The sequence below is a fragment of the Lepisma saccharinum genome, chromosome 10, assembly GCF_977018435.1.
Source record: "Lepisma saccharinum chromosome 10, izLepSacc3.1, whole genome shotgun sequence".
In the NCBI taxonomy this organism is placed as follows: domain Eukaryota; kingdom Metazoa; phylum Arthropoda; class Insecta; order Zygentoma; family Lepismatidae; genus Lepisma; species Lepisma saccharinum.
In genome coordinates, this window is record NC_139238.1 from 86254053 (window position 1) to 86279719 (window position 25667).

A 25667-nucleotide genomic window follows, 5' to 3' on the forward strand; every position below is an offset into this window, starting at 1 on the left:
ATAATCCATTTAATTTTCATATATCACTGTGTATTGGTATGATAGACTAATGATGGAGATGATGTTCACTTAAGTTTCAATTTCACTGCATTTTTCTCTTCACGATCCATACTTGAGTGCCCGCTACCACAGACAAATTACGGTTATACGTGTACTACTGGGCTTCGAGCGAACACCGCTCGTTTGGCCTGTTCGAGCATTATTCGCTCGAACGAAGAAGTTTTCAATTCCGTACGCTATCTGGCGTCGTCCCTGCGAACATTTGGCGCTCGAGCGAAATCGTCTCTCTGCAACACACTCTAGTTTGGACGTAACTTCCTGCTGACATAATCACAACAGTAAGAACACGTTGCACAAATGCATATCAGATAATGCCATACAAACATTATTTAATCAGTCACAAGCCATTAATTCGGTAGAGGCACGTAGTGGTTCGGATCCCACTTTGAACTGTAGGTCCAGTCTAAATTAGCCTATCAGTACATAGAAGTGGACTTAAAGAATAACAAAAAAAACTCAAGCAAGTCATTAAATCAGTCACCTGACTTAAAATATCTTAGAATTTGAAATTTTGGTTTCACTTTTCATGCACTGTAGTTGAGTTACTTTTCAAATTAGAAACTGTAACTATATAACTCGGTTACGTTTCTAGGAAATAACTCACATTGTGAAAACTGGCATTTTTCGACAAGATTTTGGGCATGTAGACTCTAACTGATCTTGTATTATTGTTCAGGACGTAATACTTGAACCCCTCCCCTCCAACTGTTCGAGTTCTGTTATTTTCCGTTGCTCTACCGAAGGAAAAGTGTTACCAGAACCTGTTTCATGTACGTCACTGCTACCAGGCCGAAAGTTAACGTTGCTTCTTCTTCCGGCAACCTTCCGATGCAACCTTGAACGTCCTCGCTTCCCCTCGAGGCAAAGTGAAAGCCTTTCACTGCTGCACTAGACTACCAGGTAGATTCGTTAAGGTATCAGTGGCGGATTTATTTTGCATCCTGAGGGCGCTGGTTGGAAATTTTAACGCTCTACCTTCCTGTGCTTCATGATTTGGATTCCTATTATTGTTATTTCGCGTCTCCTTTCTGCCTCTGTAGATTAATCGCGACGATGAGGATGCAACATTGGAGGATGATTCCACATGAGCGTAAGGGCAGAGGCCCTCACCCTGGGTGTCATCATAAATGTTTGTATGGGATTGTGGGTTATTGATACAACCTGAATACAGTAAAATTACAAACTAATAAAAATATACAAATTTTATTACCAATTTATTAGAAGTATATTCTTGGGACGACTTTTCCATTCAATTCACCCGATGTGCATGTGTAATTTTTTTACAGAAAGTACTTTACCCTCAAATTTGTCGAATAAATGCATTTTTTTGTTTTGTTATTCTGTTCGAATAATAACTAACTGATGTTTAATTCCGTTATCAACAATAAATATAACAAGCTTTCTGATTCTTTAAACTTGAAACGAACAACGTCAATCTCCAGAGGAAGGTTGAAAGACAGAGATAAACATGTAGAATTGAAATAGAGAGATAAAGAGAAATAGAGAGAGGCAAAGAACAGATAAGGATATAGGGGAACGGAAGAAAGGAAATATATAGAGAAGCAAAGTAAGAAGGGAAGAGACAGAAAACAGGATGAAAGAAAGACAACGAAAAGCAGAGAGATATATGAAGAAAGAGACAGAAGGAAAGAGCAAAGGGAGATAGAGAGAAAGAAACAGAAAAAGAGAGACCCGACACAGAGACACAGAGAGAGACAGAGAGAGAGAGAGAGAGAGAGAGCAATCGAATGAAAGAGGGATGAAGAGACAAACAGAGGAAGGTAAAGAAAGAAAGAAGGAATGAGGAAAACAAGGATGAAAGAACACTCAAAATGCTGACCAAGGCAGAATTTATTGTAAAATTACACACAATAAACATAACCAGTGACAACGCCAAAAAGGGGGCAGGGGCGGGCGGGCGCCTCCCAGGCAGACACTTCGCTCCTTCCCCTTCCGCCCCCAACTGACGTTAATGAAATATCGAATATTAAGAGAGTTAATTTCTTTGACGATTTTTACCTTTTCTAAGTGGTGCTTTCTGCATGATATTACTTTTCCTGCTAATAATGCCAACTAGACTAACAAAAATAATTTTGTTTTAGTATGTCTGACTGTTGTCCAAGACTCCAGCACCGACTTGGCCATATGTGATTTCTCATTTACTTATGTCCTGTACTCGTCGCGATTAACATAAGTTTAAACCAGTTTTAATCATTTTTAAAAATTGGATAGAAGCGTTAAATGTGGATGGTTCTAAAACATCACGAACATTCTGAGGATCAAAAAACATCATCTGTACTGCGGGCAAATTATTGTTAGTGACAACGCTAATTAGTGAAAGACATTCAAAGGTGATTCAAGAAAACCGACACTACATGTCAGTTGTTGGATGCATCGCGGTTTATAACTATTCAGGGACGTGCTTTTCGAGGTGATGTGAGTCTGAGGTAAGCCTTAACAGAGGGTATTTCTTGGAACTCTGGAAGTTAATTTCAAAATGAGGCGATACTATTCGGAATTGTAGGGAACTGTAACATTAAACAGGACTGATATTTGTGTCGTGAATAGGTAGAAGAACGCTTTTTAGGATTTGCCGCCGTTCAATCATTAAATGCAGATTCGCTCCTGCACACATCAAAATCAAAGACCTTATTTTCAAGAACTTCATGGGTGCCTGTAATTGTGTAGCACAAACATACTTTGGAGTGGTAGAGTGAGACGTGCACCAGGGTCAGAATATTCCTTGAATTATGAGATAACTGTAACCTTCTTCAGATTTTTATTCCTGTGATATGATATCCCTGAAAAGTGAAATGCAGATTTTGCCTTAAACTCTTCGGCGTTACGAAGATGGAACGAAAGCAATCCTACTTCTTCGATATCCTAAGAAAATATAAATTGGCATTTCACAAGGTTCACACTCTAGTTGCATTCTCTGTAACAATCCTAGTTTCAAATGCAGCTTGTGAAATAACCTCTTCTTGTTTGGAACCTTTGAAAAGCCTTGCTTGAAACAGGATGCTCATTTTGGCTGTCCTTGCAATTGAGAAGATGTCAAGTCTTGAACGTACCGAAGTTGGGCAATATAGCAGAATTCTCCTGTAGGAGAATTGCATTTCACTAATTGACTTTCCTTGTTTCTAATACTTAAGAAAGTTCATTTCTTCCAACGTCATGTTTATTTTGCAAGAAAATCAAACTGAATTTTTTTTTCGTCATTTATATTAATATCTTATAACTTGAGCATTTATGTCACTCAAGAAAGACGATGAATTATAAAATTATAAATGGGGAAACTATTTTAGACCATTTTCTACCTGTCTTTCAAAACCGAAATAGGCCACTTGAAACAACGCAACTTACGGCAGTTTCCACGAATAAAAAAGGAATTAATGCCTTTATTAAAACTAATCATATGGAGATAAACTCGTAAACAAGAACTAAATTTAGGCAGCAAACGTCCACTTTGAATAAAGGACAAGCACAAAATACCACACATGAATATAATAATAATAATAATAATAATAACAACAACAACAATAAGTATATATATATATGGGTGTGTGTGTGTGTGTGTGTGTGTGTGTGTGTGTGTGTGTGTGTGTGTGTGTGTGTGTGTGTGTAGTGTTTTCGGGCGTTTTAATGTGACTGCCCCCCTACAAAATTTTCTCGCTCCCCCAGTCACTTTCCCTGGCGCCGTCACTAGTTTCCACCCTCTAACACGGTCCTCTTCAGACAAATTTCACATTATTTTTTTTCTTTTTAAGTGAATCTTTGTTAGAGGGTGGAAACGTTACGTTAATTGTGTGTAATTTTACAATGAATTCTGCCTTGGTCAGCATTTGAGTGTTTTATTAAACATGGAAACAAGGCTTAATAGAAATAGTAATAGTGGAAAGTTAAACAGGAGAAATGGAAACAAGGAAGTGATTGAAGACGTAGGTGTAAAGAGAAAGAGAGAGAAGAGACAAAGGAAAACAGAAAGAGAAGGAGAGAGGAATGAGCCTGGAAAAAGAAATGGAGAAACAGAAAAACGAGTCTGACATTGTCGTATACAAAAATGACGGTGGGTATTAACTTACAGCAGTCCAAGAGTCGTACCAAGTTAATGGTTGTCGTTATTTATTAATTATTAAACACTTTTAAATTATCGTGTATCCTCAATGGCGCAGTGGTAGCGTCACCGCCTTGTAATCAAGGGGTCCCGGGTTCGATTCCCGGTAGAGGCACATGTCACAGTGGTTCAGATCCCACTTTAAACTGTAGGTCCTATCCAGATTAGCCTTTCTGTGCATAAAGTGGACTTAATACACCAAATCAATCAACTTTTAAATTATTAATAAAAATGTTTTCACGAAATAATTTGTAGGTAAATATGGACTTAATGTACATAAATTAGGGGAAGGATCCCTAGCCCCGGACGGCACTCAGCCGCGGACACCACGTATTTCTACCTATTCGCGACAGTTGGCAGAAGCTGTCTGTTATCGGCAGTAGCGACTAACAGCGTACACGCCATAGTAAGAAGCATGTGGCTTTCACTCCGAGTGGAGCGTTGCAATAAGTAGGAGTGTGCTTTTTTGCCGAAAGTGGAAAATTTGTTGTGGCGGGAAACGAATTGTCATTGTTCGTAGTGAACTTACTGGTAAGTAATTTACGTTATCATTATGGTAAATAGTAAGGTAGGGATGTGTTGTGTGTTGATGTATGCTGCAAAGGTGAAATTTATTCCTATGGAAACAGTTAGTAGCATTGTTTGTGGGTACATACGTCGCCCCTAGCCCCGGACACACGTTTGGCACCTAGCCCCGGACAGCACTGAATGTTCTTAGAATGGCATTATAGTGTCCTATGTAGGCCTAATTGTTATTGTTTATATAAAACCAAATGAGCATACGAACAAATCGTAAAATAGTTTTAAATTATTTGCTGGTACGATGTCACGAACTACAAACAGAGGTGCCTTGGGCGAGAAGGCTATGAAGAAAGCGCTAACCCCAAAGCTTCCACCTCTCGTGGTCAGACTACCTCCCAAGCTTCCACCTCTGGTGTTCAGACTACCTCCCAAGCTTCCACCTCTGGTGTTCAGCCTGCAGCAGGACGGGATGTGAGGCAAGGCGAATCAACTAAGAATGTTTCGTCTATTCTTCAGAAACTTTCACCACTTCCAGATGCATCGATGCGAAGACTTGTTTCGAGAAATCGTAAATCCCAGAGAAGTGAAGTACTTACTTCCACTCCATATAAAAATCAACTTTTGGACAAACAAAACACGCGCAGGAATTTAGGAAACAAAATACTGCGCTAAATTATAAGGGACGACGTTTAGATTACGAGGAGTGCACAAGTATGGAACAGGCAACTTCAGGCTGTAGGACAACGTGTTTAATCTGTGGAGAGGAATTCGAAGAAGATTGGATTCAGTGTGCCACCTGCAAGGGCTGGGCTCATGAGGCATGTGCAGAAATTCATCCCAGCAACCCCTACTACTATTTTGACGTATGTATTCAGACATGAGGATAGCAACAAACAAACAAATAAACTGTCCGGGGCTACCTCCCCAGTTTCGTATTCGAGACATTACCGAACATCCAATTTCATGTGTGCTGTACCTCTCTGTTCATAGTTTCTGGGTGCACAAGGTAGTATAACTGTGTGGTATACTATTGTCCTTCACTATGTTGTTTATCATCTATTAAAATGTAATGGTTTTCCAGACCAGCTGTTTTTTTCATTAGTGTCCGGGGCTTGGGACCCTTCCCCTATATTATCCATAATAATTTTACTTGTATGTTAACTTCGTTAGAGTTGGGCTTTTATTTTTAAAACACATATTTGTCTGTGTGGGATTTTAATGTACCTTTCAAGACCTTTTCAACTAATGTAGTATTGTGAATAATTTTAACGTTTCTTTTATTATGCAAAAAATGTTTACTAAACCGTTTAAACCCGCCCCTTGCACAGCCAAGGAAAGAAAGGAAGATGTTGAGGAAAGACAGATTAAAAGATGGGAAGAAGGAAAGACAGAATATGAGAGAATGCCACGACCATTTAAAAGTAGAGCCGATCTGAAAATATTTGGTCGACTTTCGATTGATTTGGTTAATTTAACTTCGCTTTTCTACCACTTTTGGCTAATCGCAAAGATGGGGATCAGTGATGATATGATGAAATTGATGGACACTCACAAACACCCATGTCCAGACCGGGATTCGAAACCGGGACCCTTGGCCTCGCAGCGCGATGCGATAACCAGGGTTCTCATAGGTCCAGGAATTTTAAATAAATTCAATTCCCGTCCGGGAGAGAAAATCAGCAAGCGTAAATGGGTTCTGGACCGTAAAGAACCTTTTCATCTGTAAAGTATTTCAATTCGGTCCAGGAACCTTTTTTTCGGATCAATTTAAATACGGTGCAGAAACTTTTTTCCGGATCAATTAAAATCCGGTCCAAGTTTCGTAATGAAATGAAACAATACGCAACTTGGACCGAATTTATATTGTTCGAGAAAAAAGGTTCCGGTCCTGTTGGGGAACCCTATAGAACCCATTGGGTTTTTGGACCTTCAACAACCAGTCCGCCACGTGGCCGACGATCCACTTTCGAGCCCACCCCGAAAAAAAATTAACCACAACGCCACTGGACTTTTGGTCAACACTTCTTCCGCATGTTTCACTACATCTCACAAGGGTGCAACGCTGCATAAATATTCCGATCTGCCACACATAAACAACGCAAAGCTGTGTCATCGTCTTCCGAATTGTCAGCATTCCACCGACTGTTCTGCTCAGCAGTTGTTTTCCTGCGCAACCTCCCCCACGAACGGCATTGTCAGCACATGCACACGGTGCAAGGGGAAGAAAACAGTTCGCGGATTCAGCCAGTGCGTTCTGTTTGCTGTTCTCCGTTTCGTCCAGGTATGATACGTGCTGGAATCTTCCTCGCCTTCTTGGCGATCGAAGCGCTGTGCTTGGCAAGAGCCGAGAACCTCCCGAAGAAGTTGCTGGACGGGAAATATTCGACAAGGAAGGAAGAGTTCCTCGTCTACGGTAAGAAACATGGCTTCTTTACAACCAAGAACCAGTATTGTTGTCACCATGGCTCGGAAGTTGAAGGAAAAATCATCACTTTTTTCTGAGCCTTGAAAACAATGCTAAACCTCACATTAGTACGTATCCCTTCAGTTAGAACCAGAAAACACTGTCCTTATTTTCCATTTTTGGCCTTTTTTTGCTTTTAGGTCATTTTCAAGTATTTTTTGTCGTCTTTATTGCATTTTTATTCATTTTTGAGGTTTATTTTTCCTTCCCCCTCTGTTGTTTCGTAAATTTTAAATGCATTTACTAGCATAACTTTACTATTATTTTAGTCATTCTTTTAACCATTTAGGTCATATTAAATAATTTTAAGATAATTTTATAGATCATTGAGAATTTTTAGATCATCCGAGCTCTTGTAATCAGAAAACGCTACAAATGTACTAAAAATATGAAGTGACGAAAATAAAAAAACTCCGTGTTTGATTCTGAAGTGGGCATGTTGAACAGTGGCTCGGGTTCTACATTAAACTGTACGTCCAGTCACCGCCAGCCTATCTGAGTGAAAAGAGGACTAAAACAAACTTGCATGAACAACATTAACCGTAATGATAGTAATCAAAGTTACTCAGTAAATGAAAATATATATTTAGCGCTAAAATCAATGTTATTTTGTATTATCTTTGCGAATTGTGACATGTAAGCTCTTTATTTGCCATATTTTTAGGCACATTAGCTTTTAGCACATATTTCTATTACTTGTACAATTAATTTCCATATTTTCAAACATTTCCCGGCATATATTCTATATTCACGCTTTTAGCAAATTTTTTTTTCATCTGTATTCTGTGCCTTTTGTACTCTGTTTATTTGAAACCATGGCAACAGACAATGCATCTGTTATTCTAACAGTCTAATCAACAATAGAGAAGAAAATCTTCTTCTTCTTTTACATGACCCTATCAACAATATCCTGTGGACTTTGGTCAGCGTTTCTTTTATTGTTTTCATGTTTTTCTTCTGAAGTTGGTATATAGTCATTCAAGTTTACCAGTATCACAAACATAAACGATTATATGAATAAATCACTTTTTTCCTTGCGTTGTTACTTTATAAAATTACTTTATATTTCAAGCCTACATTTTCGTGTACAGAAACCATATTAGTGGAGGAGATAATTGTGATAAAAGGGAGGGGAAGAGAGTGATATGGGGAATGAAATTTTCGAACGTTGTATACCATTATAGAGTGTGATTCGTTGATGTGACAAAATTGGAAACTCTAATAATAAATGAATAATAATAATAGAGAAGAAAATTCAAGCTTCCACGATTAAATCCATTGCATATTTGAAATATGATCCCACTATTTCTTGCGATATTGAACGCTGTTTCAGTGCATACAAATCTATCTTTAGGGACAACACGAGGATCTTCACGTTTGAGCACTTAAAAGAAAGTTTGCTAATCCATTGTTTTGGTATCAAGAAACAAAGCACACTTTGTGTTTGAATCTTGCATTAAAATTAACATTATATAAGCCTAATGAATTTTATTTAGATAGGTTGCTTGATGAAAAATTACCATTTTTCACAATTATAAGTCCATATTTAATAACTTTGATTAAAATAACTAAACATATAATATTTACATATCTAACACTTTTATTGATTAATTGAAAATTTTTGGGGGTGTCGACACGCATGGCCATTTTGCACCCTTCAGCGTATGCAGGGAAGATCCCCTTATCCACAATTCTTCCGTTCTCTACTCATAATTTACATAGCAAATGCTTTGATTTATTGGGTGTTTTAAGTCCACTTTATGCACAGTAAGGCTAATCGGGACTGGACCTACAGTTTAAAGTGGGATCTGAACCACTATGTGCCTCCACCAGGTATCGAACCCGGGACCCCTTGATTACAAGGCGATGACGCTACCACTGCGCCATCGAGGAGGTCCTACAGCGCAAATGTAAATTGCAATAGGCCTGTACTACACTCAGCATGTATATGGTAGATCGCCTGTGTGTTTTAAAAGAATTATATATTTTTTCTTTACTCAGATTCTTATTAAGATAAGGTAAAGTTCCCTGTGCATATAGCACCATGCCGTGAAGGCACATTTAGGGGATGTGGGGGAAGGGCCCACACATTCTCGATCTCGGCTATTTTGGAGGTGATGTGATCACAACAATGTTCCGGCCACCTTTACCTGCCAAGTACCCATTGATTTGAGACTGGGTGAGCCCCGGAGCGTCTTTATGCGGGGACAAGATCGGTAAAAATTCCGACCTTTGATCATCCAGCCCGGGAATCGAACCTACAGACTAGACTACCACACTCACATTCTTATTAAATCATTATAGTTTATAATCATGTATTCTTTTTTACTCATGGTTAGGGATCGTATCGAGGGTGCGCACGTATCTCTTGCTCTCCAAATGACTTGTTTTTTATACTCGGATGGTATAAGCGGTACTGGACCTACAGTTTAAAGTTGAGTCTGTACTAGACGCCGTTGCCGAGCGCGTTAATTGGTTTACTTTCGATCCCGCCACCGGAGCTGCCGTGCTGTGGACATGAGTGTTCTTTGTGAATGTCACTTCATCAATTTAACCTAATCATCACTCACCTCATTGTTGCGATTGTGGCAGAGATGTGAATTAAAATAATAAAAATACGAACCACGGTGCATCACCTCATCAATCGAGCAAAAGCCACTACACTATCGACGAAACAGACTGTTCTCGGGTGCGTCTCGAATTCCAAATTTCTATCTCGTTTCATTATCCAAACTTCCGCTCTCGGTTTTGAAGCGAAAGAACAAAGGTTCATACGGTTCTGTTGGTAGATTTTTTTACCAGGCGAAATACGATATCGTAAAGCCAGTTTCACACGACAGTTAGGTACGTTCTCACTTCGCCATCGACTTCTAGCTTCCTTACTTAACGATCGTGTGAGAGCTTTCTCTTATTCAGTTCCCGACAGAATTAGAAAGAGTCTCTAAATCCATCGTTAATACCATAGAACTACCAATCAGGACTGAGGAACACATTTGCAGCTGAAGTAGGAAGTAGAAGAAGAAAGGCAATAGGCTGTAGCATTTTTCGTAGCATAACCAATCAGAAGCGACCTCTAGGTCACGAGTGCAGTTGTAATGGCGGCCGCGTGAGATGTAAACAATGTATCACTTCACATTTTTAAAAGCCGATAACTATTGAACCGAGAGGAATAACGTTTCGTGTAAAACGTTATTAGGTACAAAACAATGGCACTGCTTAAATACATACTTTACAACGTTTACTGTACACGTATGAAAGAATACTTTAGTTGTTTCAAATGTAAACACCGTGCATTCACCATAGCTGGTGTAACCCGACGTGCCTTTCATGCTGTATATGTTATACATTGCAATCGCAAAAGCTAGCCGAAATGCTAGTGTGTCCGTAAAGTGGTATATCAACATAAGTTATACACTCACATTCACTGCCACGGGTTACAAGTGCCTACTTTTTTCAACAGTGCCAATGATATTATCTTATTCCTTTAAGAGAAAACATTATTTTCCCAAATCTTCTTCAGTTATTAGCGTCTAAACTTGCGATGTGGTATACCGTGTTTGTACGTACAGTCGCCATTTTTAAAGATGAGATTTTAAGGATCGTGTGAGACCCCTTTTGCTGCCTTCGCGAACTGAAGACGTAAAAAATCTCATGGTAGTTTCGAGTCGGAGGTGGGTAGGGAAGTGGGGACCAACTTAACCACCGTGTGAGACTGGCTTAAGGAAAACGAAGATAGTCGCAATGACGTCAGAATTGATACCGGAAGAACTTCCGTATGCACGTCACACACACACACACACACACACACACACACACACACTAACGATGCGGAGAAAGTATTTTCTCCGTCGTTTCGGAATTCCAATGCATTAAAATTCCACGTTCATCAAATCGCTTGAAAGTGACGTAGCATTACTGCACGTTCCCTTGCAAGCCGTAACACGAATCGTGTTTGTGTGATTTATCGCCAGAGGATGTTCGTGTGTCAGATTGCATACGTATTTCTTTATTTAGAGAGCCTTTCCCTTATCTTTGCATGTACTGAAGATTTGCACTTAAGTCAGGTCATATTCACTGGAAGCATCCGTCATATGTGACATGTTTGACTGAAATGTTACAAAGGACACAAGTGTCGCCAGAGAATGTTATTTGGGAGGACTCAGTGGCAGCGTTGCCAACCGTACTGTCCTGACCATACATATACGATTATTTCATGTCCTACACGGAGAAATTTTAGATAAATGGGGGACCTACATTGATATGTAATATGAAAGTTGAAATTTGAAATTCTGCAACATTGCAATTGCATCCTATAGAAATTATCTGTAGCTCCAAAATATGTCAACAATGAAGATCTTACAAAAATCACACTAACGCCTGGATTAAGAAGAGGTAATCCTGCAAAATATTTTGAAACTTGGTTGCTTCTATAGTGTAAACATGAACTTCAACAATCGGCATAGAACAAAAGCATAAATCAAGTATACAAACCTGGAGACAAAAATACGGCCCATGTCCACACGGTCTTGTGCTCAGAGGTTGGCAACACTACGTGTGATCATGTGTTCTAAGGGTCTGTCTTATCTGTCTCTAATTTCTCTGGTCCCTTGTTCGATACCCGGTGGAGGCACATAGTGGTTCGGATTCCACTTTAAACTGTAGGTCCAGTCACGATTAACCTTACTGTGCACAATGAGGACTTAAAACACCAACGCAAACGAAATCAACTCTTTAATTTTTCTCTATTCCTCTTTGTTTCGCTTTCTTTATGTTTCTCTGTCTCCTCCTTTTCTCTTATTTTGTTCCTCTCTCTTCGCTTCTCTCTTTTTTTTGTTTCTCTATCTCTTTCTATCGTTTCCCTCCTTCGTCTATTTTTAAACTCTTTTTCATATTCTTTCATTTTCTCTCTATCTTCCTGTCTCTTATTCCTCTCTTTGCTGTCTCCTTCCTATTCCTCTCTTCCTATTTCTCTTCAATCCTGTTTCTCTCTCCTTCACTTTCTTTTTACCCTGTTCCTATCTCTTCATTTCTTTTCTTCTTCCTCTCTTTATCTCTTTCTTCCCTTGTTACCTTCTCTACCTCCCTTTCTTTTTCTTACACTTTCTCTATCTCTGTTTGTTTCTGTCTATCTTCCTTTAGTCTTTCTTTATCTCTCTCCTCATTCAGAACAAAAATGTCCAGGACACATCTACAGATCCACCAAGTCATTTGAAACCATGGCATGGAAGCGGTGGCGCTAGTGTCGCTAGATAAAGTCACCGGGAAGCCTGTAGTTCGCATATTTTCCGAGGTTTCAAAATTGTTGTTGCTATTATAAAGAATGCATTTTGAATATTTGTGCTGAACTTCTGGTTATACACGAGAATTATTAAGTATACAAAGGTGCTTAGTGCTTGTTGCTGTTAATCAATTCTTTGAAATCATGGATTATGCATTCAAAATGAATTGTGAACATGACAAACTCATTACCAATTCTTTCCAACAAAACAAAGCAATCATTTTGTGCATTAGTGCGCATAATGACCGAACCAGATTTTTTAAAAGTTCACTGAATTTAGATTTGTGTTTACTTTTTCAAGTTAACTATTCTTCAAGCAAGTACTAATATAGTGTAATAAAAGCTGTCTGTCTTATTGGACGCGAACCATCAGTTCCCATTCATGTAGTCTGGATACAAATTAATCAGTGCATTTTATTGTATGCCTTGTAATCAAACTTGAAGCACTCCCCCTCCAAAAAGATTACAGAATTTATCCACGTGATCACATTTTGAGGATTTTCTCAGTGGTGCCAATTTGTGATTTTATGTTTAAAAAAAAAAAAGGTAAAGTGTTCCCCTGTGCATAGCATCACGCCATGAAGGCGTATAGGGGGTGTGAGGGTAACGCCCCACACTTTCTTGATCCGGTCGTGAGTGGGGTGATGTGATCAGCATCACGCCCCTGACCGCCTTTACCCCCCAGGGTTTCCCCCAGGTACCCATGTTATTCGACGCTGGGTAGGCGCCGGGGCCGCTTCCACCGTTAGAAAAGTTCCCGGATTTGAACCGGCCGGGGATCGAACCCGGGACCTTGAGCATGGTAGTCAGACGCGTTACCGATGTTTACGACGTTTAATTGGTCTTTAAATGGCTTGCGACCCAACAGCGCCCTCTCTTGGTCTAGTGCTTATGTGCAAGATCTTTGGATGTAAGCGAATTTCAACGAGTATAGAATACTGGGTATAGAAATGCGGAAAGTTGGAATCCGACCGTCATTTGTTTGGACAAATTGAAGAGGAAGTCGTTCATACCTATTTGTGCTAATGCAACTGCAAGTACCCCTTCCACTCGAGTATTACTGGAATTCTATTGGTCGCCGTAATGTCGTCATCGGGATGGGAAAACGAAGTAATGTTTGTAATCTTATTTGTAAAAATTAAATAAATAAGAGCCAAAATTTGATTCAAGTCCATTTTATGTACAAATAAGCTAATCGGGATTGGACATATAGTTTAAACTGAGGATCCAACCCGGGACCCATTGATTACTAGGCGACAGCCTTACCATTGTGCCATCGGGGAGGTCCTTTGAAATCCAATTTAAATATGACTAAACATTATACATACACTTTGAACGCACAGCCGATCTCCACAATTACATTATTTTGTTTGTTATTGGCAGGTATTTTCCACAGCAATTTAGGGAGCTTTCAGATCGCAGCGACAAGCGAGAGAAAACAAGCGATAAGTGACAGACAAGTGACATGCGACACGGCCCCCTTCAGTCAAAAGCAAAACTTTCACCGCACATGTGCGAACAACAGACCGAGGCGAAATGCATGCCCATTGGGAAAACTGCCCAGTCCGAGCAACAACCAAGCGACAAGTGCAGCTTGTCGTGTCACTTCGGTTCAGTTATTAATGAGAGTTCGTTTCCAAGCGAAACGTTTTCCTTGTGGCCTGTACTTTCGGAAGCTTTCAGATCCTAAGCTACACGCAACACATGTCACCTGGGAACGAGCCTATCAACAGCAACGTTTCACACTAGCGGCATGACAAGCCGCCCTTCTACAGATGAAATACTCAAGCAACACGTGTCGCCTGTCGGTTCGTTGTGAAATATTCCTAACAAGCGCTCTCTTTTGCGAGCTTTTTTCTGCTAATAAAGATGAGGATGAGTGCTGATATGATGAAATTGATGAAGAACACCCATGCCCAGGCCAGGAATTCGAACCCGGGGCCCCCGGCGTCGTAGTGCGCTGTGTTAATCACTCTGTCATGGAGGTCGGCTCATGCCTTCCTTGAAAATTAGTAAATTAAAAATCTATTCACCATTTTGATTTATTCTCAAATTTACAACGGTTTCTACATGATATTTTTATGGTTGTACACTAGATGGCATTGAGGTCAAGATAAGAATAAAACATTACAGATCAACCGATGAACTAATTTCTTTAAAGCAATCTACAAATATGATTTACAATTAAACGTTTCCAAATTTCTAATCGGAATGATATAGCAAAAATAGTTCAATCTTCTTTGTTATGTTTATTTTATTCTCGCCGCGCTTAGCTTAGTTGCTAAAGAAATTTTAATAGATAATATTAGGAATACTTACTGAAAAAACGGTATAGTTTAACAGCTTTTTCTGGCGATAAATATTTTTTTCTTTCAACTATATTTTTGATTGTAGAAACGAGTAGCTATGTATTTCTCACAGTGACGTAACCTGTCGCACAACAATCTCGCATTGGGTTCGAAGGGCCCGTCATGACTCAATATTACACTGTCGACCCAGCATCGCGAGGACAGATACGTGATATTGGACTTATACAGCTTAAAGTGGGATCCGAACCACTGTGAAATGTGCCTCCACCACTGGGTATCGAACCCGGGAACCTTGATTACAAGACGACAAAGTTACCACAACACCACTGTAGAGGTACAGTAGGGAAACAATTTGGAAATGTGATACATTTTCATAAATAAACTGTAAATTCTCTACATGTTACAGTAATAATAACGCACGGCCAGTCTACAAAACTTCGATATTTTGTTTGTTATTGCAATGATTTCATCAGCAATTTAAACGCAATTTTATGGAGCTTTGGACCTTTTGCCTACTTATTTTTACTGGGAGGGAGCTTCAGTCGCTTCACACGGGAAGCTGTATCGCCACTCTAATGATTTTTTTAATCTTTGGTCAGCGAAATGGACAGGAAGTTGACAATTACAGAAGAATACAAGGAGGTGAAAGAAGAAAATGCTAGATCGTTCAGATAAACCTCGCAGCCACGTGGGGATCGAGCTTTTGCTCCTCATCTGTCAGGGAGAGTGTTCTCTTTCTTCATTTTCTCCGACTTTCACTCTTTCACTCTCGCTCGCTCTCCCTCGCTCTGGCGCCAAAACGGCGGCGCTTGGGTCTCCCGCCTGGAGAGCGTTTACGATGATGTTGTGGGCGTAATAGAAGGCCAGTGTGAATGGCTAAGGTGCTTACCGCACTTGCGAGAGAGGAGAAAATAGATGTTTGACGCTCGGTCGTAAATGCTATGGCCAAACAACTACGCCTGCTTGACTTCTTACTGGTACTGGTTCCAGTGGCGGATCCATGGTACTTGGGAGGGGCTAATTCCATTCTAATCAATATTTATATAGTTTTTATATAAACAATATATGCCACTACTTCCTGGTCTATATGGATTAACGTTCACAGGGTGAAATAGGGATGTTTAAAGAAAGGATGTTTATTATTTCCTTCTATTTAGAGGCGTCTCGTGAACGCATGCGTCAATAGTGGGAAAAAGGACAGCTTGCTCTGTGACGACATTCATGAGCATTTCTACATTCTAATTTCTTAATATTACATTTCTTGGATCTGAAGTGAAAGAAAGTAATAATTATTTTCCCACAATTGATGCATGCGTCACTTCAGATCCAAGAAATGTAATATAAGCTTAGTTCAGCGCTCTCGTGTAAAGTAAATACTTCTTATGTATGAAGAAATTAGAATGTAAAAATGCTCATGAATGTCGTCGCAGAGCAAGCTGTCCTTTTCCCCACAATTGATTCATGCGCAGCATGCACCGCATGCATTCACGAGACGCCTCTGCTGCTATCATTATTATTATCTTTCCGTCGTTGTGATAAACCTAACGATATAAAGATACGACCAATAGTGGGGAAACGAAGAAACAAGGACCTTTTCTCTAGAATCATTGCCCCTGCTGAAGCAGGAAATGTAAAAATATACAGCATTAGGTCGTATTTTTATTTTTTATTTGAAATGCATAGTATTAAAAGACGTGAATACAGAATTATAAACAAATGACAACAGCAATAGGAATAATAATGAATATTCGGTATTACAATATTTACAAAATATCGATAGAGTCTGGTAACCATCCATAATGTTTTAAACACTAAAGGAATGAAATAGAGGATAGCTTACACGTACGATACTGATACTAATAAAATATAGCCTAGATTAAATATAATGTATGATAAAACCAAGTGTAGGCATTTGGGAGGGGTGATCGCGCCTCGCCCTCACCGTAAATCCACGCCTGACTGGTTCTGTAAATTAAACGTCTTATGTCAAGTTTATTTGTTTTATTATATTATTATTTTACTTAGCTCTTCTGGCTCTTTGGGCTATTCGCAAAGTTAGATGAGTGATGATGTGATGAAATTGATGAATGGACACTCACAAAGAACACCCATGCCCAGGCCGGGATTCGAACCCGGTAACTTCTGTGCCGAGATCGAAAGTCGACCACTTAACGCGCTGAGACATCGAGCTAGCACAAATTAGGGAAAAAATCAAAACAGAAAAAATAATAATAGGCATTTCTTCTAGTCGATAACACAAATAAAGTTCAGTTAATTGGTATTCTAGAGCCTTCCCGATGGCATAGTGGTAACGCTTTGTAATCAAGTGGTCTCTGGTTCTACACCGGGTGCGGTTCGGATCCTTTATTAAACTGTAGGTTTAAAATTACATTACTATTTCTACATAAAGTTGACTTAAGAACAAAAGTCATCAGCCAAATTGTCCATTGTCATGTTTATTCTTCTTGTTTTACCCAATGAGAGCTTCAAGAATTGAAAGAAAATAAACAAGCTACTGACAACCGTTGCACTAGCCTACGTAAAAAATCTATTCCATAAAAGCATGCACAATGCAAGAAAAAATGATGAAATTAGTCATGGACAATTTACCGAGCAGTACTTGTGCTTTCCACTGTACCTACACTCAATAAGAGTCTGACTCAACAATCATTTGAAGTAATCAATTGAGGATTTCATTCCCGTTGGAAGCCCATTCTCAAATTTGTGTTCCAAGTACGGTGAATAGAAGCGCTGGGAAGTGAACTTTTTGTCAGTTCTTTCCACGATGAAAGTCAAAGTCCTGCGTAGCTTTATGATATTTTGTGTTCTCTATGGTTAAAGTCGACATAAAAAAGTTATTTCACTTTTCAGTCAGAATGACCTCTTGACAGAAAGAAAAAAACATGGTCGTCAGTGCTTTGAGAAAGCGAAGCGAGATTTGCTGATGTACGCGTTCGTGGAATTGATTTCTTTCTCCTTCGGTCGTGCTTGACGTCAGAACGCAACCTTCACTTTGCTAATCTGTATAGGAGTGCTTCCACAGAGCATACAATACAGATAGATCGACTTCAAGTTTCTATTGAAGCTTACAAGAAAACACTGCCAGCGCCATCTTTCCGAGGAACTGAAAGACAACTAATGAACGTCACGTTAAAATAGCATTTGCTGGGTCTTCAACTTTAGAACTTGTTATTTTCTAGTTTCCGAGATATCGTAGATCGATTATCGATGATTATATCTATGTTCTCTCCCCTCCCCAAAAAGGGGTACACAGCGCGGGGGGGGGGGCTGGCCCAAAATTCAGAAAATCAAAATTTGCAAATGAAAGCAGTTAAGAACTCAGAAAAATGAAAGTGGTAACTGGTAACCACGCTTAAAATGATCCCAGACACCATTTTTTTCCCTTTGAACAACTTTTAAAACCAGGATTAAAAATGACAATTACGAAATATTATATTATGTATCCTGACTCCCTCCTCCACTCCCCCTGGAACGAAGCTATGTAATATGCACCTTTTCAATTCTAGCTCCCTCCGGTGGGCGGGGGGGGGGACCTGCGCACGCTAGTGCCCAAAGTCATCCCAAGTGGACACCACTGCCGTCATGAACAAAGCCAAATACAGACACCTTACGAATAAACAAAATTGTACGATATTATCTCACTTGGAAATTCCACAGACTTATTTCTGCATTCGCACGCACAATGCATGTTTGCATTGTTATGTGTTTGGCTTCATTTATGACTCAACAATCGCAACAAAGCCTGACGCATACTTTATCACTCACTGAAAGCGAGAGGAAGTAGAAACGCGTTGCTTGACAACGTGAACGATTCAATTGTAGTTCAGGAATCCTTGTCTGAAATTTTAGTGTTTGGAAGTAACTGGTTACTTGTAACACAGTAACTGTTACTTTTCTAACTGTAAGTAACTCCTTTCAAAAGTAAGAAGCTGTAACTGTAATAGAGTTACTTCTTACAATAGAAGTAATGATACCAACAGTTACTTTATGACACTGAAATTGTTAACCTGAAAAATTGTAACGTGGGGAAGAGCTAAGTGTGGCGACACTGTTTAGGGTTAAAAAAAAAAAAGAGGACATTTTGAGATGCATCACTTCAAATACAAGTTATGTGCTTACTAGTGTTTTGGTGAGCTTGTAGATCACACACCCCTGTAAAATAAGTTTACACAGTTTCAGTATAATAATAGGCCTCATTACAGGGAAATATCTGAATATTCTAATATTTAGTTACTATGCCGGTAGTATTATAAGTTTGTGAAACTTGGTCTCTAAATTTAAAGGAAGAACATAAATTGAGAGTTTTTGAAAATAATGAACTCAGGACATTATTTGGACCTAAAGAAGATGAAGAAACACGGGAATGGAGAATATTACATAACAATGAACTGCACAAACTATATTCATTCTTTGTTGGAAGAAGGGTTTGTTGTCTTTAAGCTTACAACTGAGTGTGTTATATTCCCTTATTTTGGAATTGAACACGGAAACCATATTAACAATGATTTACAATACAAACTTTTGTTACGGATCTTGAAGTTGAAGCAGTTATCTATACCCACAAAAGAGGACATTTCCCCCATTTTCCCTAAAAACCCACCCGGACCACTTTTAGAACCCGAGAAGAGGACATGTTCGGGTGAAAGAGGACGTCTGGTAACCCAACAGTGTTGCCAACTACTGGGTGTTCCATTTACAACGCAACCCAGAGTTGGGGATAGACAACTTTTGAACCGGAAGTGGTATACATATAATCCTTATACCAAATTGAAGCCTTGTTCATGCATATATGTTTAAACCAGGGAACAATGATTGGATTTCATTAGTGTCCACGCAGTGTTGCCAGATGTAACGGGAAGTGTAAATGATTTTTTTTTTACAAACCATGAAAAATGACACATAACACACATGTACGGACATGCTGTCGGCAATTTTCAGTTTGGTTAGGTGGATTAGCTCGGCATCTATGGCAGTGAAGAAAGAAATGTTCGTTTCTACCGAAAGCCAATCGGATGAGGCGTCTTTTAGGGGGAACTAGGAAAATCGTTGTTTTTAGAAATTAAGACTGTGCATTGGCAACACTGCTGGTATTTCAGTGCCACGAAAGATGTGTTTCGAAACTGTATACATCATGCAATTACTGAAAACAATACAAAAAAAACTTGGAAATTTTCATGAAAATAGTGTTACTCACATGCACCCGGCAACCATGCGATGAGATTACATTTTCCTCCGCTTCGAAAGAAACAGAGGAAAGGCCAGTCGTTTTCCATTCCTGCCAATGCACAGTCTTAATTTCTAAAAACAAAGATTTTCCTAGTTCCTCCTTAAAGACCCCTCATCCGTTTGGCTATCGGTAGAAGTGAACATTTCTTTTTTCACTGTCCTAGATGCCGAGCTAACCCACCTAACCAAACTGAAAATTGCAGACGACATGTCCGTACCATGTGTGTTATGTGCCATTTTTCATGCTTTGTAAAAAAAATCATTTACACCTCCCGTTACATCTGGCAACACTGCGTGGACACTAATGAAATCCAATCATTGTTCCCTGGTTTAAAAGTATATGCATGGACAAGGCTTAATTTTGTTATAAGGATTATATGTGTACCACTTCCGGTTCAAAAGTTGTACTATCCCCAACTCTGGGTTGCGTTGTAAAAGGAACACCCTGTATATGTCTTATCTGGGTGTTAAGGTGAAAGGATTTTCGTGGAATCGCCTAAGGCAACAAAGCTGCATGTTAAATTTAGAACATCTGCACTTTATAGTAATTCGTCATGTAAATATTCAAATCCAATTTATTGAAAACCCATGAGTTAACTTGCAATACGGGCAACAGGTGATTTGCATTAGGTTTTTCACTTCGAAAGTGTACATAGGAATTTCATTATGTACATTTTTATTCTCAGAACGCAAAATAACCCAATTAGAAACATATTGAAAGTTACGATGGGCAAAGTAAAGGTTCTGTGGTGAAAAGAATATTTGAAGTAGCATAGCCGTACCGAATTCCGTGAGATTCTGGTTAGCATATGCATATCTGAAGATAGGGAGTTTAGTTTTAAAGCGTGAGTGAACCATTACTTTAGGATGTATCACTATTCCTTTTCGTTGAACGCTATTCAGCTTCGCAAAAATTACTTGCACCTGCAAACAAAAACACTGGCAACCAAAGCAAAGAATGTTATCTAGGTCAGTTAACCTTGGTAATGGAAAGATGTGGTGCAGTGAAAGGATGGAGGAGAAGCACGATGAATATTCACTCTTCATTGGCTGCTTGCAGGAAATGCCGGAAGCCGCAGTGGTGCCAGATCTTCCCACATTCTTTCGGTTTCGCCGGCGGAGCTCAGCTGATTTGCCTTCCGGTTGAAAACCCTGAACTGCGTGTGCCACTTCCGAAGTGTTTTGTCAGAGGAATCCACTTTTACTATTAGTGATGGTGTTTGGTGTCAATGGCTTTGCTGGATGCCACAGAGAGAGTAAAGAGTTAATTATGTTGCTTGTTGTGTGGACTTGGGAAAAGTTTACGTCAAGTTACAAATTCCCCCTCAAGGTGTTTTGGAAACGACCACATTTCTCCCCAACAATTTTAATCTTCACAGCAGCTGAAGATTCTCACGTATGTCAATCTTATTAGTTTACCGCGTCCGTTCGGCCTGAAGGGTTGATGTTTATTTTTATTGTCCTCGGACGTTCTAAGCAAATGTGTTGATAAATATGTGGCAACTATTCTTTTAAAACAGTAATTTCTAAATGTTAGCTTGTAGGTTAGGATCACAACCAGCAGCGTTGTCAGAAAATTTGTTTTGGTTGGGTTCAAGGTTTAAATATATATTTCCAGACGTAGCCATTGGATTCTCCTGCCCTTTCTTTTGTCTTTCCCACATTACTTCGCTATTTCTTTTCTTCTCTTTCTACTCTCATTCCATTCTCCCCCTTTATATTTTTCTTCTTCTTTCTCATTCCTTGTTTCATTTTCTTCGATTTATTTTTTTCTCTCATAGTATTTTATCTTATATCCTTTCCCCTTTCCCACTGTACTATCACTCTCTAGCCTTCTTAAACTTGAAGCTCCATGGCTGCAGCAACACAAGCCTTCCATCTGGCCCCATCCTGGGCAAGATCAATCCAATCTTTTCCATCCTTAGCGATTTCCTGTAGGCCCATCTCAACGTTATTCCTCCATATCTTAGTCTTGGCATTCCTACACGTCTCTTACCATCAGGTTTCCTAACAAGAATCCTGTAAATTCTTCTATCCTCTCCCATTCGTGCCACATGGCCTGCCCACCTAAGTCTTCTTGATTTAATTATTTTAATAATATCTGGACATGAATGCATATTAACTCTCCCTCTTTATTATCACTCATTCTTATTCATTTACTTTGTTTTGATATCTCTCTCTCTCTGTGTGAATCTAGATCTACTGTAAACCACCGCTCCTTACATTACGTGTAAAACTTTCTCATGTAAATTATTTAGGGCAGGAAAATGGGAAGTTTATTTTGCTTTTGACTAGAGACCACTCTCAACTCCCTACCCCCGGTGACAACGCATATGATCACAAATTGAAATGAAGATCCACTCCATTTGGGCTCCATGTATAATAATGAAGTTTAAATAACAAATTAAATATCGAGACTTACCAGAACTTCGAACACCAATCTTCCTGTTTCCTGCGAAACTGGATTTTTTCACTCTCAATTTCATTGACATGGTTGTTCAATCAACTCAAAATATTTACGGTACAGAACTAAAAAGCCCTGCTTGGCTGTTTTCAACACTAACGCATCTTCAAATTTGTGATCTTTGGCACTTTGCTCCACATATTTGAACTCAAGTATTGCACGGTTCTATATGTTGAAGGTAAATACCATATCGGTAAATTTCTCGTAAGGGACAAACGGATTTCATCAAATTTACAGGAGAAATTACTTACCGAATGCAGTTTCTTTATACTTCTGGAAGTTCGGGGAAGTGTTTTCTCGCATCGTTCATTGAATTTTGACGGTAAATCATCTATTTTTCGATATAAATGTGTGACCGATGCACGGAAGTTCTTGCATCCATTTACTTCCAGGTGGATGTAGCCTGTGTGTGATGACGTAATCCTGGTCAGTGTTTCCAAACACGTGTTTTTGTAACTGAAGAAGATACGTTTCTAAAAATGCTTTGTGGGGCTATGTGTCAATGGTTCGTGGGGCTATGCGTCAATGGTTCGTGGGGCTATGCGTCAATGCTTCGTGGGGCTATGCGAGAATGGTGTGTGGGGCTACGCATATTTTTTTCGAAACCAATTTTTCACTATTGAAACCTATAGTGACCCTACCTAACCTAACCTTACCGGAAATGGTTCGTGGGGCTATGTATGAATGGTTCGTGGGGCTATGCATCAATGGTTTGTGGGGCTACGTAGGTATTTTTGGGTGCAGTGGGGTGGAAACACTGCATGCCGAGTACAGTAGTGAAACTGTGACCGCCATTTTGCGTCTTACCGAAGGCAAAAAGAAACGAAGAAAACTTACTCGATATGTCACAAATAGAGCTTATTTCCGTGAAATAAGCGAAATGCCACCTTCAGCAATGTTTCTCAATGCAGAATACGTAAGTACGAATATTCAAATTAAATGAAGTAGCAAATTTCAGCTGTTTGTCCGATACGAGAAATTTACCCATCAATTACTGCAACTCTTTGTCTTTAAACCAACGCAATTTCATGAGTATTGTTAACTATCTAGAACCAATGCAGGTTAACACTCAATAAAATGTGCAAGAGGATTCTTGTTCATTATACACAAATATTTTGATTTTAAATACACGAGAGAATTAGTACTTACAGACATTATTTAGAGAAAAATAACACATACCATTCCAAATTATAGTTTTAAATTCTCTAAAGTCAATAAAAATTTTCTGAGACATGCCATTTATAGTTCGATCTTACATATCAGTTCAAGCAAGTTTTTTTTGCAGATTAAACTTCTTATTTTCTTGGCTCACTCTGCCTTTAAGCAATTTCTAGCCAAAGGTACTGAATACTGATTTTTATTATCTTTGTATGTACAGTGGGATCCATGAGTATTACCGTGCAAATTGTCCTTCACCATGTTCATGCACTTTATTTGACCCAATAAGAGCTTCAAGTATTAAAAGAAAACTCAAAACAAGCTGTTGACAACTTCTGCACCAGCATACATAAAAATCCATGGCTTAAAAACACATAAGATGTATAAGAAAAATTAATGAAAATAGTCATGGACAATTTGCACGGTAATACTCATGGATCCCACTGTACGTCTAATTAGTACGATAACAAGGAATACATGAATGAAAATAAAGGCAAAAAAATACAGTACTATTGGTTAGAAAGTATGACGTTTCAGAATAGAGATGAGAGAATCCTCGACATTTTGGCAGCTATAATTTATGTTCAATGCAGACTAAGCACAGAAGTCAACAATCTTTTGTGAACAGGTTCGCGGGTATTATCTTCATCTTGACAGGCTTTTCGTTTCCTCGGAATGCAACATTGCAGTTCTCACATTGTGTTTATTTAGGTCATTGAAGATGCTATCTTTCCTCCGGAAAATTCACCTTGCACAAACCTTGGCTGCAGCTATAAAGAAATTGCACAAGGGCAAGCTGACAGAAGTGAAGAAATAGTGTGTTAACCTCTTTTCGCTGTCTCTCCCCCAAAACTGCAAATTCCTTAGCAGAGAATACGAGTTCTTTCTTGTTCGAACACCAAGAAAACTTTCATCTTTGGCTTGGCAACTCGACCTGTGCACATTTCGCTCCCGGCAAATGAGAAAATTGCAATCAGCGAACGCATGCATTTCACTTTGGAGAGGAATTTCTTTTCCAACGACAAGAAACGTAAGCATCTTCACAAAAAATATAAATCATTTTTGGTTTCCCACTACTGCTGTCATGCTTTCACCCACTGGCAAGGCAATACAAGTTATGGCTATCGAGTAGGTAACGAATGGTTAAAATAAATGCATAAGTTCATAATAAGAGCTACATTTATTTAACTCAATGGATTCAAAGGGATTATAGAGGGCGTGTAACCTTTCTTTCAGAAACTTGATCGATCCCGTTTCAACTAACAGTGTAGTTATTTTATTTTTATTTTTTATCGAAGTTTGTATTAAGTCCACTTTATACTCAGACAACAGAGAAATTTCACTTGAATGTTCTACAGCTTAATTTTTAAGATTTGGAATATCATAGCGATTTTTCGACAGGAGAGGACACAACGAAAGCGATTTCGGTACCGCAAACCAAATCTCCAGTGTTAGGGAGGTATCAAGTCGTAATTAGGAAGATATAATGGTAAATTCAGCGCCAAAATTACTATGAAAATAGATTTATAAAAAATGGGGGGGGGGGGGTTTGGCTGTTAGGGGAATTTGGATTAATCACTGTACACTACAAATCATTTTAGCCTTTTGTACACTTTCCGCAATGGTATTACAATCCGAAGGGTCCTGAATTCGAATCCCAACCGGAGTATGGGTGTTCTTTGTGAGTTTCCCTTCATTAATTTCATCATAACACTCATCCTCATCAACGGGATTAGCCAAAGTGGCAGAAAAGCGTCGCTGAATATAAATAAATAAATAAAACTACAATGGTATTATAGAAGCCCAGACAATATACTGTCGTATGAGAACCATCTTCTAATCCTTTGCAGTAAGGTGGAGACACTAATTTACTGATTCTTTTAAGAGTCAGGCGTGTTCCTAAAAATGCATCATTTCCTCTGTCCTGCATATTTGAAAAATTGTTGGTACGTCCCTCTGGTTCTCACACGACGATATAATTGGCACCGTTTCCGACTTATTCTTGTTTGTAGTAGTTTTAGCCCAATAGTCAGCACTGCTTTTCTCGATAT

General features: G+C 39.1%; 1 protein-coding gene across 1 annotated transcript in view; it reads left to right on the forward strand.

Moving 5' to 3' along the window:
• Positions 1-6920: 6920 nt before the first annotated feature.
• LOC145994411 (protein takeout-like) overlaps positions 6921-25667 on the forward strand; it is a 33965-nt gene continuing 15218 nt past the window's right edge. The window contains exon 1 of the mRNA XM_083130537.1: positions 6921-7109. Within this exon, the coding sequence (XP_082986663.1) occupies positions 6980-7109 (130 nt within the window). The 5' untranslated portion in view covers positions 6921-6979. The remainder of the gene's footprint in view (positions 7110-25667) is intronic.